The sequence below is a fragment of the Leptonychotes weddellii genome, chromosome 3 (assembly GCF_054177405.1).
Source record: "Leptonychotes weddellii isolate Sample4059 chromosome 3, ASM5417740v2, whole genome shotgun sequence".
NCBI lineage: Eukaryota > Metazoa > Chordata > Mammalia > Carnivora > Phocidae > Leptonychotes > Leptonychotes weddellii.
Window position 1 is genome coordinate 107,509,230 of NC_138371.1, and position 15,996 is coordinate 107,525,225.

The 15,996-nt window shown below is 34.2% G+C and overlaps 1 protein-coding gene across 1 annotated transcript in view; it reads right to left on the reverse strand.

Annotated features, from left to right (window-relative positions):
• Positions 1–15,996, reverse strand: part of LOC102749696 (phospholipid-transporting ATPase IB-like) — a 125,390-nt gene that overhangs the window by 48,466 nt on the left and 60,928 nt on the right. The window contains exons 16-17 of the mRNA XM_081815495.1: positions 7,937–8,047; positions 5,503–5,577 (exon numbers count right to left, since the gene is read on the reverse strand). Of these exons, the coding sequence (XP_081671621.1) occupies positions 5,503–5,577; positions 7,937–8,047 (186 nt within the window). The remainder of the gene's footprint in view (positions 1–5,502; positions 5,578–7,936; positions 8,048–15,996) is intronic.

The following is a 15,996-nucleotide window of genomic DNA, read 5'->3' on the forward strand; positions in this document are numbered from 1 at the left end:
AAAAGAACTTTTAGTCTGTAATGGAGTTAATATTGTAGCAATGTCAATTTCCTGACTTTGATAATGTATTACAACTATTAAGATATCATTATGGGGGAAATTGTTTGAAGGGTACACAGAACTGTTTTTGCATCGACTGGTAAGTCTTATACGCTATTTAAAAACAAAAATTATTTACAAAGACGATATTAATGAGTCACATAGATTCAAACATATTTAACAAATCATGACTTAATTTTTCTGATTGATTTGAAACTGTAAATGTTGCTTTATGAGCATAAAATGAATAAATTTCTTCTTCTGTTTAATGAGCATAAAAATAAATTGAATATCTAGATATTTAAATAATAGGCATGATACTGACCAATATGTCTACCAATAATGATATCTGTATCCCTAATAAGAACCAGTTGGTTTTATAAGCTAGTTCACTTGCCAGGTCTTGGTAGGTAGTAGTTATTCAGTAAATAGTGTTGTGAATGTTCGATTAAAAAAAATACACAAAAATTCTTTATCTTGATAGTTATTATCAGAAACAAAGGGATGTTTCCTACTCATTTACTCTTCAAATATTTTACTAAGAATCATTATGCTAGCAACCATATTAAATGAAAAATACATGATCCTTTAAAAAGTTCTGGACCTTGTCAAGGAGGGAATCTTGTAATAGTAGGTATAATAATATGAGAAAAAAAAATGGTGAAGTAAGGGAGAAGTTAAAAAAGGAGAAAGAAGAGGAAAGGAGGAGAGGGGAAAGAAAATGAGAGGAAAATAGCAGGAAGATAGAAGTGACATATTTCTGCTCCATATTGTTTGTTTCTATGGCAGTTTAACCAGGGATTCTTCACAAAGAGCAACAAGATGGTGCGAGCTTCAGTGAGCAAGCATTTTTCACATCTTTGGGCTTCTTGTATCTGCTGTTGTCTCATTGGCTAAATCAATCACATGACCAAACTCAGAGTCAGTGTGAGTGGGTACACCAAAAGATGTGGATACAGAAGGGCATGGGCAAATTTGGGGACCTTTATTATAACAATCTAACACAACATATGACCTAAGTATATTTTCTAGAATTTTGTACAGAATGTTGACAGCAACTAAAGCAAGCATTATTCTTTGTCAATCATCCTCTTTTTTTTTTTTTTTTGGTCTTATTACCCTGGCTAGGACCTGTGGATGATGTTGAATAGAAGTGGTAAAAACATACATTCTTCTCCTGTTCTTCATCTTAAGGGAACAGGCTTTGCCATTAGGTATGATGTTAGCTGTAGGTTTTTCATAGAAGCATTTAGTGCTCATCAGAAACAAATGGCTGGTGCTGGTGTAGATTGGTGTCCCAGGGCTCGTGGAGGTGATAGGTTGGCTAGGACACCCAGACCCTGTTCATTCAAGAGAGTTTAAGTCTCTGAATGTAAGAGTTGATTTACTTAACTTGCCATTTAATTATATCAATATCTGCTTCATTTCTAATTAGTTTCTAATAAGCTATGTTATTCTTACATAGGATTCTGTGTTATTAATAAGTTAACACTATAATTAAGACATATTCATCTTCATCACTAGCCATATTTATTTTTCTGAAGGCTATTATTTCTGTTATTAATATAGCCACTTTGGCTTTTTTTTTTTTAATTATTGTTTACAAGGTAAATCTTTTCCCATCCTTTTCCTTTTTACCTATCTGTGCCTTTATATTTGAAGTAGGTTTTCATTTTGTTAATCCAATCTGACAATATCTGCCTTTTAATTAGAATATTTAGACCACTTGCATTTCAGTGTAATTATAAATGTGGTTGGATTTAAATCTCCCATCTTCCTATTTTTTCTATTTGTTGCATTTAGTCTTCCTCTCTACCTTATTTACTGACTTCTTTTGAAGTAATTGAAATACTAAGATTTTTATCTCCATTATTGGTTCATTAGCCATAACTTTGGGGGGTTTTAGTTGTTCTTTAAGGTTTACAGTATACATATGCAATGTATCACAAAATTCAGATAATAGTACACTCTCAAATCCCTCCCCCCATTCTTTGTGCTATAGTTATCAGACATTTTTATTCTAAATTAATGACAAATCCCAGAATACGTTATTAATTTTGCTTTAACAGTTATCTGTCATCATGATTGAAAATGAGGGGAAAAGGGTAAGCCTTTTATTAATTCCGACATAATTAACATTTCTGTTCCTCTTTATTTCTTTGGATAGATCCAAATTTCATCCTGGTATACTTTTTCTTTTGTTTGAAGAGCTTCCTTTAACATTTCAAGTATTATAGGTCTTCTGGTGATAAATTTTCTATTTTCTTGGTTTATTTTCAAAAGACATTTTTGCTGCATATAGAATTTTGGGTTAATGGATTTTTTTTTCTTTCTTTAAGATCTTTAAAGATATTCCATTGTCTTCTGCCCTGCATGGTTTTCAATGAGAAATCTGCTTTTACTCCTACATTTATTTTCTATACATAATATTTATCTGGTTGATTTAAAGATTATTCTCTTGGTCACTGATTTGCAACAATTAGGTTAAGAAGAACATTTGTGTGTTTTTCTGATTTTTCTCTCTGTGCATCTATAATTGCTATGTCTTCATATTTACTGATCCTATTTCTGAAGTTTCTAATTTGCTCTTAATCCCATCCAGAAAAATGTCCATTTTCTATTTGTATTTTTCATCATAAGGTTCTATTTGGTTCTTTTCTATATCTTCTGTTGTTCTCCTCATTACGTTCATTTCTTCCTTTATATTCTTGCACATGTTTATAAGATTTAAATACCTGTTTTAAGTTCTTATCTACTCTTTCTAACAACTTTATAATTTTTATATCTGTTCTCATTGACTTATTTTTCACATGGATCTTATTTTCCTATTTCTTTGCATGACTGATATCTTTTATTGGATGCACAACTATGAATTTTGTGTTCTTGAGTACTTAATTTTGTTCTTTATTTTTTTCAATTCATTATTTTTAGTTTATTTGTATATATTAGATATTTTCTGTGGCTTTGGAACCCCCTTAGCCTCTATTTCTTTTTTTTTCTTTTTTAAGTTTATTTTTATTTTTTATTATGTTCAATTAGCCAACATATAGTACATCATTAGTTTTTGATGTAGTGTTCAACGATTCATTAGTTGCATATAACACCCACTGCTCATCACCACATGTGCCCTCCTTAATACCCATCACCTGGTTACCCCATCCCCCCACTCTCCTCCCTTCTGTAACCCTCAGTTTGGTTCCCAGAGTCCAGAGTCTCTCATGGTTTTTCTCTCTCTCTGATTTCTTCCCATTCAGTTTTCCCTCCCTTCCCCTGTGGTCCTCCATGCTATTCCTTATGTTCCACATATGAGTGAAACCATATGATAATTGTCTTTCTCTGTTTGACTTATTTCACTTAGCATAATCCCCTCCAGTTCTATCCATGTCGATGCAAATGGGTTTTCATCCTTTCTGATGGCTGAGTAATATTCCATTGTATATATGAACCACATCTTCTTTATCCATCATCTGTTGAAGGACATCTCAGCTCTTTAAATATTGTTTGCCTGTGTCTGATTTGCAGGTAAGTGACTTGCAAATTAGTTTGATGGTTTTTTTAAGGTTGCTTTTAAGTTTTGTTATGATGGGCCCAGAATAGTGTTTATTATAGGTCTAATTTATCCTTATTTTTAAAAGTGTAACTTGATTAAGTTTTCCCAATATCATGTGTAACTAGTTATTCCTAGCCCTGAATTAACTCCAAGAATTCATCCTACTGCTTTCTGGTAGTTCTTTCCCTGGCTTTGGGTAGATTTTTCTCATGCATACACAGACCAGAACCAAAGACTCAAGGGAGCTCTCTACAGATCTTCAGTCATTCTTTCTGTCTCTCTCTCAGTACAGTTCCCTCTTTGATATTCTAGCTACCTGGGCCCACTGAGCTCCAACCTCTGTGTCTTCAACTCATTAAGATACCTGGGCCTTCTTTTGGGTCCATTGTCCTGCACTGTGGCTTGGAAATAGTCCTTCTCAATGATCACAGCCATGAGCAGCCTTTTGTTTAATGTTTGAAAACCATTGTTTTATATATTTTGGCTGACACTGTAGGTTATTTCTGGTAGGAGGGTAATTCCTATAGCAGTTAGTCATGCATGGGCAGAAACAGAAATAATATAGGACCTCCAGAAACAGTATGACTACCTTTTTAAATGTAGTTATTAAATAAGCAATCTAACTCTCTTATGGCCAGTAACTATTTGATGTCCTAGGCTTCATCTTTCTCCCATCTGTAAAATATATATGTAATGAGATAAGATTTAATAAGTCAATGGATATTAATAAGTCATCATATATTATCCTAAAATGTCCACAATTTTAAGTTTCCCAATTAAAGCCATCATTTATATATATAAAAAAGCCAGTCTCTGTGCTTTCCTTTATTTAAAAAAAAAAAAAAAAGATTCCATTGACCAATATCTGTGGCCTATGCATTCATAGTGAATTTTCTCATACAAAGATTCTTCCAGCCCAGTCTGTAATGAAACTTAAAAAAAAAAAATTGAGTATTGTCATCTGTGACCAAAAGCTTGGTAGAGACAAATATGTGTATGACCTCAGGTTCACTGATATAGTGCTCTTGTCAAATATGTCTAGAATTGACATGTACACAACTAACTATTCATAGCACTAGACATTTTTGTATTATTGGACACTCAATGACTTTTGTCTGTGCTGTTTCAGAATTCAAGCTCCCAGAAGACAGAATGTTAGGGATTGAGGCACAGAGTATCCAGATTCTAATATGTTATGATGATGCAGTACAAAAGAAAGGTCATGATATACTCACTGGGAACCTAATTTTTATGCTAGGTTTCCCTGACCTCTAATCTTTAAACTGGAATAATAAACAAGAAAAATAAAACAAAAATTTAAAGGTGAATTAAAAGACCATTTAACCATACTGTTTATTTCTAGTTTCTTAATTTAAAATGAGTTAAGTAATGGTATGGGATTGTTAGTTTCAGAAGATTCCGTTTATTTATTATAGGACTTCACATCAAAATTCATCATTTCCTACAAACACAGGGTTAAAATATTTACAAAAGGACAAATTTTCTACCAGGAGGTTTAAAAGGCTGGGGAACTACACTATAAAAACACACCCACATACACAGATATAAATAAATATTAATTAAATGTATTATATGTATTAAATAGAATGGAAAGAAGTAAAGTTCGATAATAATTACTTGGCTTAAAAGCCTAAAAACATTGTACAGGCATATAGTAAGGAGGTTTTGGATGTATTATCAAAATGCATTGCATAGAAATTTAATGTAGTTGCTATAGAATGATCTCCTATGATTGAAACCATGTGTGGAGAGTATGGGCTTCTGCAAGATGTGTTGCAGCAACAAAGGCTCTAAAGATGTATTTGTGCTGCCTGCTATGTGCAGATGATTGGCTTAGATACAGTTCCCAGACATAAACAGCATGCTATCAGATAGAGATGGAGAATGCTTACCACATTGTACAAGCTTATGAACCAATGCTCAAATATAATCTGCCCAGAAAATCCATTAACAAAGGCAAACCAAAGCTGAAAGAAAAGAAAGTTCAAGAAGTTTTGTATTGACCTAAGTGTTTCTATTCACTGAAGTACTTTATCATTTTTTTTTCCATGTCATCAAATGGGATTTTACCAAAATGTAAATAAAATCAAACTTGAATATTTGAGCCTAACAGAAAGCCAGTCCATTTATTTTAGAATTTTTATTTCATTCTCTATCAAAAAATAATTTCAATGAAATATTTAGATCTCATTGTCCAATAATGCATTGCTTCAGTAAAGAATGATATTGAGTTGTAAAAGTTCAGAATGATTTTGTCTATGGCTTCAGCAAATTGTAGCATCTGCAACTAATAACATTTGTAACTGGCCCAGCCAAAGAAAGGAGAACTCCTAATTCAAAAAGATCTATGCCCCTCTATGTTTATTGCAGCATTATTTACAAAAGCAATAAATGTGGAAGCAACCTAGGTGTTCATCAATAGAAGAATGGATAAAGAAGAGGCTATATACACTCACATATATATATGTATATGTATACATCCAATGAAATATTGCTCAACCATAAAAAAAAGTATGAGATCCCACCATTTGCAACAGCATGGATGGATTTAGAGGATATCCCTCTTTGACATGAGTTTCTAAGTGTTACTTTCTCTGTTACTTTTTGGAAGAGTTTGAGGAAGATTGGTGTTAATTTTTCTTTGAATGATTGGTATAATTTTCCAGGGAGGTGTTTGATTACTGATCTCATCTCCTTACTATAGTCTGTTCATATTTTCTATTTCTTCATTATTTGCCCAGCTGATTTTTGACAAAGGTGGAAAATCAATTTAATGGAAGGATAACCTTTTCATCAAATAGTACTGAAGTAATCGGATCTCCATGGGCAAAATAACTAGACAATCTAAACCCTCCACTGTACACAAAAATTAACTGAAAATGAATCATGACATTAAGTGTAAAACACTTTTAGAAAACTACATAGAGGAAAATCTTTGGAATCTAGAGCTAGGCAAAGAGCTTTTTGATATAGAACAAAAAGCATTATCCATAGAAGGAAAATATATAAATCAGACCACATCAAAATTAAAAACTTTTGTACTCCAAAAGACTATTAAGATGACAAAACAACATGATACAGACTGGAAGAAAATATTTGCAAACTACTTACCTGCCAGAGGACTAACATCTAAAATATGTGAACTCTCAAAACTTAAGAGTGAAAAAACAATTCAATTAGAAAATGGACAAAAAAAAATGAAGACACATTTCACTGAAGAAGATATGAAGATAGCAAATAAGTACATGAGAAGATGTTCAACATCATTAGCCTCTATGGAAATGCAATTTAAAACCACAATGACATATCACTACCCATCTATCAGAAAGGCTAAAAAAATAGTGATAACATCAAGTGCTGGTAAAGATCCAGAGAAACAAGATAACAGATGCTTTGCTGGTGGGAACTGAAAATGGTAAAGTCACTCTGGAAATTAGTTGGGAGTTTCTTTTAAAACTAAACATGCACTTCCCATATGATCCAGCAATTGTACTCTTGGACATTTGTCCTAAATAAGTGAAAACTTGTGTTTGCACAAAACCTACACACAAATGCTCTTCAACAGGTGGATGATAAATGTTATGGTAAGGGAACAAATGATACAGGGAATAACTTGTATCAATCTCAAGGGAATTATACAGACTGAAAAAATCCGATCTCAAAAGGTTGTATACTACATGTTTCCACTTTTATAACATTCTTGAAAGAACAAACTTATTAGGATAGGGAACAGATTAGTCACTGTCAGGGGTTAGGGATGGATGTGGCTATAAAGGGATAGCATGAGGGGGATCCTTGTGGTGAAGGAACAGGTCTATATCATTGGGGGAGGGTTGGGGAGGGAAAGAGGCCTCTGCCTTGATTTCTGTGGTGTTTACCTCAATCTGCATGTGGATAAAAGTACACAGAATCACACACACAAGTGTGTGTAAAGCTGGTGAAATATGAAAAAACTCTGTTGGTTATATCCTGGTTTTGATATTGTCCTGGAGTTATTCAAGGTGTTCTTTAGGGAGAATTGGGTGAATGTTTCACAGGACCTCCTAAAAATATTTTTGTAACTTCCTGTGAATCTATAATTATTGCAAAATAAAATATTTCAAAATATATTTCCATAGCCAAATTAAAGGTTGAACAGGTATTTTTAAAGTCAGGATGGTGGTTAGAAGATTCAAATTTACTGAATAACTTAGAGTGAAAACCTAAAACAGAATTATGTAATGGTAATTTAAGTGACACGAATATGGAAAAAAAAAAACCTAAACTACCAAGACTGATGTCAAAGACCTAACTTTTCCATGAAAGAAAGTGTATCTCTCTTCTTACCTCAATAATGTATAACACTACATTTTTGTAGAAACAATACAATATGCATTTCGTCACTCGAAAATGATTCCAAGCTCCATGAACCAACAGAAGCTTCTCCAAGTAGCTAAACTAAAAGAAGGAAACAACAGTCATTTGCAAGTTCAAAGGGACCTACCAGTTAGTGACAAAACCCACAAAACATCATTTTCTCAGCATTTCACATTTCAGAGTTTCCACTCTAGAAAATGTAACACAGAAGGAAGCAGAGTGAAACCAATTTTGCAGACAACCTGACATGGCAGTTCTCTATAAAGAAATTTTTTTTAAAGCTTTATAAAATTCACCTCTTTTATCACTAAAACAAATCTTTTTAACATCGTATTTTTTTGCCCAGTAAATGCTGCTTGGATTTTCACTTGGAATGTGCAAGGCTTTTAATCTGATACACATCTAAGACTTTAATCATAGTAATGGGACAGACTTATTTAATGAAAGCAACATCCTATTAGAAACAAGAACTCAGGCTAAATCACTCATCTTTTTTTTTTTTTTTTTAAATGTGTGATCAGGTATAAGTAACAAAGTCTTACAGGAATCAGTTCCCCACTTTGTATAATAAATAAAAAGTTAAAATTAAAAATGAAGGTTACATGCAGCCTCTGCAGTGTTGTGAGCCTCCTTACCCTCATCTACATACATACTTTCATAGCAGTTATTACCTTCTAACAAATGACAGGCACTACTGTATATTTTTGTTTCCTACAATGGAAGCTCTGTGAGAGTAGGTCTCATTGTTGACTTCACTGATGAATTCTAAACACCCAGAAACATGTCCAAAATATGGTATTTGCTCAGTGAACATTTTTTTGAATGACTATACAGGAGAGTTATTCCACAAAATGAAGTAATTCAGTAATTTAATGACTCCTGGAATTAAATACTCACTTCAAAGTAGCACCAGGTGGTACATATGAAAAATTTTAAACTTTCAAAAAAAGAGCACTTACGATTTTGGATCATGAGAGAGCAGGATGGGGAAGAAGATGCTCAGTGAATTAAAGAAATGTTTTTATTCGTTTATATCCAGAACTTGATATTAAACTTGAGTCACTATAGAAAACATTCCTATTGCCTCAGTGTTTAGCTTTGCAGTGGTTTAAAGTCAGAGTTTCATTTCTTGGGATGACTTAAAAATATTAAGAAATTTGGAGAGAAGGAAGTGAATAATTTACACTTTTCAGAGAATAAAATGATCCAGGTTATGAGTAGAATGTTATACTGATATACTCTGAGAAGGGAAATTTCTTCATTACCCAGAAAGAGCAGAGTAAAAGACATTTGTTTGACCACTGCTGCAGAATACATATGAAAGGCTGGAGGCAGATGGGGCAGAAATGGGAAAATTTCCACTTACAGTTCTGGGAATAAGATTCATTCTGCAAAAGTATAAGATGGCACACATCACTGGCAGAATACCTTCTCCCCCTCTGCAGTCAAAGCTGCTCTTGGGTCGAAGTAAGAGGGAGGGAAAAAAAAAAAAAAACAGTGTGGCTTAAAGTATTATTGACATGAAATAGCCTTTTAATGGGGGCCTAAGCACGAATCAAATCAATCAGTCTTCTGCATTAGTGGCTGTCTTGGTGTGGCACTTTAGGGGTGGAAGGAAGAAGAGAAAACTTGGAAGGTCTATTCCAAGACGGTGACACAGGAAGACTCTCAACTCACACCTCCTTCACAGACACACCAAATTTACACCTATTTACATAGGAATTCCTCCTGAGGGCTGACTGAATAGCTTCTGCAGCACAAAATATTGATGGAGACACAGTAAGAAAAAGAATCCCCACCCCGACACTGCAAACTGAAGTGGGGAGCAACAGCAGTACTTAAGGACCATGAGTAGATTCATCTGCCCTGGGGTGCAGAAAAAAAGCCACAGTCTAAAAGGGTAACTAGAATAAAAAAAGTAAAAAAAATATGAAAGGAAAACTGTTCCAAGTAAAAGCAAACATACAAAAAGGTCATAAAGCAATCACTTGTAAACTATTATGAAGGTTAAAAGATGAAAGTAGTAAAATCAATTCTAAAAAATTAGTTAAGGGGATTCACAAAATAAAAAGATGTAAAATAAAATAAACTTATACATAAATTGTGAAGGGAGAAGAAAAAAATGAAGTACTTTTAAAATGAGTTCAAACTTAAGAGACCATCAACTTAATATAGTCTGCAATATACTTAGGATGTTATATAAAACCTCATAATAAACCAAAAATTTATAATAGATACACAGAAAATAAAGAGAAATAAAGACAAGCAAAACACTAAAGAAAATTACAACTCACAAGGAAAAAGAGTAAGAGAAGATGAAGGAAATAGAGAAGAACTACAAGAACAACCAGAAAACAATTAATAAAATGGCAATAAGTAAATATCTATCAATAATTACTTTAAATGTAAATAGTCTAAATGCTTGAAAAAAAGACATAAGGTGACAAAATGGATAAAACAAATAAGACTCATTTATATGCTGCCTGCAAGAGACTCACTTCAGACCTAAAGGCACATACAGACTGAAAGTGAAGGGATGGAAAAAGATATGCCATGAAAATGGAAGTAAAAAAAAAAAAGCCAGGGGGCAATACTTATATCAGACAAAATAGACTCAAAATTAAAGACTGTAGCAAGTGACAAAGAGGGCACTACATAATGATAAAGGGATCAATAAACAAGAGGATATAATAATTGTAGTTATCTATGTACCCAATATAGGAGCACCTAAAAAAAGCAAATATTAATAGACACAAGGGGAAAACTTGACAGCAATATGATAAATAGTAGGGGACTGTAACACCCCACTCATATCAATGAATAGATCACCCAGGTAAAAAATGAGTAAGGAAACAGTGTCTTTGAACAACAAACACATTAGACCAGATGGACTTGACATATACAGAAATTACCATCCAAAAACAACAGAATACACATTCTTTTCCACTGCACATGGAACATTCTCCAGGATACATCATGTTAGGCCACAAAAGAAGCCTAAATAAATTTAAGAAGATTAAAATCATACCAAGCATCTTTTTTGACTACAACTGGTATGAATGAAGCTAGACATCAATTACAAGGAAAAAAAACAAACAGAAAAAGCACAAACATGTGGAGGCTAAACAATATGGTACTAAACAGCCACTGGGTCAATGAAGAAATCAAATAAGAAATTAAAAAATACATGGAGGAGATAGTCCAAGATAACAGAGGAGTAGGAGATCTTAGTTTTGTCTGGTCCCAGGAATTCAGATAGATAGCTATCAAATCATTCTGAACACCTGTGAATTCAATCAGAGATATAAGAAAAGATTAGCTGAAACTCTACAAATAGAAAAGCTACCACATTCTGCAAGAATGACAAGACAGAAAAACTCACCTCAAAAAAGAGAACAGGAAAAAAAAAAGAGAACAAGAGGCCGTACTGACTGCCAGGGACCTAATCAGTATGGATGTAAATAAGATATCAGAACTAGAGTTCAGAATAATGGTTACAAAGATACTACCTGGGCTTGAAAAAAAAGCATAGTAGACACTAGAGAATCCCTTTCTGGAGAAATAAAAGAACTAAAATCTAATCAAGTCAAAATCAAAAAAGCTATTAATGAGATGCAATAAAAAATGGAGGCTCTAACTGCTAGGATAAATGAGGCAGAAGAAAGAATTAGTGATATAGAAGACAAAATGAAGAATAAAGAAGCTGAGAAAAAGAGATAAACAACTACTGGATAATGAGGGGAGAATTTGAGAGATAAGTGATACCATAAAGAGAAACAATGTTAGAATAATTAGGATCCAAGAAGAAGAGGAAAGGAGGGGGGCAGAAGGTATATTGGAGCAAATTATAGTGGAGAACTTCCTAATCTGGGAAAGGAAACAGGCATCAAAATCCAGGAGGCACAGAGAATCCCCTTCAAAATCAATAAAAATAGCTCAACACCTCGACATATAATAGTGAAAATTGCAAATCTCAGAGACAAAGAGAAAATCCTGAAAGGAGCTTGGGACAAGAGGTCCATAACCTACAAGGGTAGAAACATCAGACTGGCAGCAGACCTATCCACAGAGATCTGCCAGGCCAGAAAGGACTGGCATGATATATTCAGGGTACTAATTGAGAAAAATACGCAGCCAAGAATACTTTATCCAGCAGGATGTCATTCAAAATAGGAGAGATAAAAAGCTTCCAGGACAAACAGAAACTAAAAGAATTTGTGATCACTAAACCAGCCCTGCAAGAAATATTAAAGGGGATCCTTTAAGCAAAGAGAGAGCCCAAAAGTAACATAGACCAGAAAGGAACAGAGACAATATACAGAAACAGTGACTTCACAGGTAATACAATGGCACCAAATTCATATCTTCAATAATTACTCTGAATGTAAATGGATTAAATGCTCCAATCAAAAGGGGGAATCAGATTGGATAAAAAAAAAACAAAAAAACCCCTAAAAACAATAACAAAAAAAGACCCGTCCATATGCTGTCTACAAGACTCATTTTAGACCCAAAGACACCTCCAGATTGAAAGTGAGGGGGTGTAAAACCATTTATCATGCTAATGGCCATCAAAAGAAATCTGAGGTAGCAATCCTTATAGCAGACAAATTAGATTTTAAACCAAAGATTATAATAAAAGATGAGGAAGGACACTATATCATAATTAAAGGGTCTATACAACAAGAAGATATAACAATTGCAAATGTTTATGCCCCCAACATGGGAGCAGGCAATTATATAAACTAATCAATAACAAAATGAAAGAAACACATTAATAATAATAAAATAATAGTAAGGGACTTCAACACCCCACTCACTGCAATGGACAGATCACCTAAGCATTAGATCAACAAGGAAACAAGGGCTTTGAATGACACACTGGACCAGATGGAATTCACAGATATATTCAGAGCATTCCATCCTAAAGCAACAGACTACACATTCTTCTCAAGTGCACATGGAACATTCTCCAGAATAGATCACATACTGGGCCACAAATCAGGTCTCAACTGGTACAAAAAGATTGGGATCATTCCCTACATATTTTCAGACCACAATGCTTTGAAACTTGAACTCAATCACAAGAGGAAATTTGGAAAGAACTCAAATATGTGGAGGCTAAACAGTATCCTACTAAAGAATGAATGGGTTAACCAGGACATTAAAGAAGAATTTAGAAAATTTATGGAAACAAAGGAAAATGAAAACACAACTGTTCAAAACCATTGGACTTCAGCAAAGGCGGTCCTAAGAGGGAAGTATATACAGGCCTTTCTCAAGAAACAAGAAACATCTTAAATACACAACCTAACCTTACACCTAAAGGAGCTAGAAAAAGAACAGCAAATAAAGCCTAAATCCAGTGGGAGAAGAGAAATAATAGAAGACATATTGGAGCAGATTATCAGAAGACAATTAGATCGATAGATAGTAATCAGATAGAAGATAATCAGATGATCAGAAGATTAGAGCAGAAATCAATGAAATAAACCAAAAGAACAGTAGAACAGATCAACGAAACTAGGAGCTGGTTCTTTGAAAGATTTAATAAGATTGATAAACCCCTGGCCAGGCTTATCCAAAAGAAAAGAGAAAGGACACAAATAAATAAAATCATGAATAAAAGAGGAGAGATCACAACCAACACCAAAGAAATACAAATAATTATAAGAACATATTATGAGCAACTATATGCCAACAAATTAGGCAATCTGGAAGAAATGGATGCATTCCTAGAAACATATAAACTACCAAAACTGAAACAAGAAAAAATATAAAACCTGAACAGAACCATAACCAGCAAGGAAATTGAAACAGTAATCAAAAATCTCCCAATAAACAAGAGTCCAGGGCCAGATGGCTTGCCAGGGGAATTCTACCAAACATTTAAAGAAGAATTAATACCTATTCTTCTGAAGCTCTTTCAAAAAATAGAAATGGAAGGAAAACTTCCAAACTCTATGAGGCCAACATTACCTTGATCCCAAAACCAAAGACCCCACCATAAAGGAGAACTACACACCAATATCCTTGATGAACATGGATGCAAAAATTCTCACCAAGATACTAGCCAGTAGGATCCGACAGTACATTAAAAGGATTATTCACCATGACCAAATGGGATTTATTCCTGGGCTGCAAGGATGGCTCAGTATCGGCAAATCAATCAATGTGATGCACTACATTAATAAAAGAAAGGACAAGAACCATATGATCCTCTCAGTAGAGATAAAGCATTTGACAAAGTACAGCATCCTTTCTTGATTAAAACTTCACAGTATAGGGATAGAGGAAACATACCTCAATATCACAAAAGCCATATACAAAAAGCCCACAGTGAATATCATTCTCAATGGGGAAAAACTGAGCTTTTCCCCTAAGGTCAGGAACACAACTGTTGTTCAACATAGTATTAGAAATCTTAGCCTCAGCAATCAGACAATGAAAAGAAATAAAAGACATCCAAATCGGCAAAGAAGAAGTCAAACTCTCATTCTTCACAGATGATATGATACTCTATGTGGAAAAGATTCCACCCCAAACTTGCTAGAACTCATATAGGAATTCAGCAAAGTGGCAGGATATAAAATCAATGCACAGAAATCAGTTGCATTTTTATACACTAACAACGAAACAGAAGAAAGAGAAATTAAGGAGTCGATCCCATTTACAATTGCACCAAAAACCATAAGATACCTAGGAATAAACCTAACCAAAGAGGCAAAGGAAACTATAGAACTATAGAACAGTCATGAAAGAAATTGAGGAAGACACAAAGAAATGGAAGAAGTTCCATAGTCATGGATTGGAAAAATTAATATTGTTAAAATGTCCATACTACCCCAAGTAATCTATAAGCTCAATGCAATCCCTGTCAAAATATCAATATTTTTCATAGAAATAGAATAATCCTAAAATTAGTATGGAACTACGAAAGATCCCAAGTAACCAAAGCAATCTTGAGAAAGAAGAAAAATGCCAGAGGTATCACAATCCCAGATTTCAAGATATACTACAAAGCTATAATAATCAAAACAGTGGGTACTGGCACAAAAACAGACACACAGATCAATGGAACAGAATAGAGAGCTGTCAAAATATGATCAACTTTTTTCACAGAACTGGAACAAATAATCCTAAAATTTGTATGGAACCAGAAAAGACCCCTAATAGCCAAAGGAATGTTGAAAAAGAAAAGCAAAGGGGTACCTGAGTGGCTCAGCCAGTTAAGCATCTGCCTTCGGCTCAGGTCATGATCCCAGGGTCCTGGGATCAAGTCTCGCATCGGGCTCCCTGATCAGCGGGGAGCCTGCTTCTCCCTCTCTCTCTGTCTCTCATGAATAAATAAAAAAAAAGAAAAGTAAAGCTGGTGGCATCACAATTCCAGACTTCCAGCTCTATTACAAAGCTGTCATCATCAAGACAGTATGGTACTGGCACAAAAACAGACACACAGATCAATGGAACAGAATAGAGACACTCAGAAATGGACCCTCAACTCTATGGTCAACTAATCTTCAACAAAGCAGGAAAGAATGTCCAATGGAAAAAAGTCTCTTCAACAAATGGTACTGGGAAAATTGGACAGCCACATGCAGAAGAATGAAACTGGACCGTTTCCTTACACCACACACAAAAATAGACTCAAAATGGATGAAAGACCTACATGTGAGACAGGAATCCATCAAAATCCTTGAGGAGAACACAGGGAGCAACCTCTTTGACCTCAGCTGCAGCAACTTCTTGTTAGACACATCTCCAAAGGCAAGGGAAGCAAGGGCAAAAATGAACTATTGGGAATCCATTAAATAAAAAGCTTCTGCACAGCAAAGGAAACAATCAACAAAACCAAAAGACAACTGACAGAATGGGAGAAGGTATTTGCAAATGACATATCAGATAAAAGGCTAGTATCCACAATCTATAAAGAACTTATCAAACTCAACACCCAAAGAACAACTAATCCAATCAAGAAATGGGCAGAAGACATGAATAGACATTTCTCCAAAGAAGACACACAAATGACC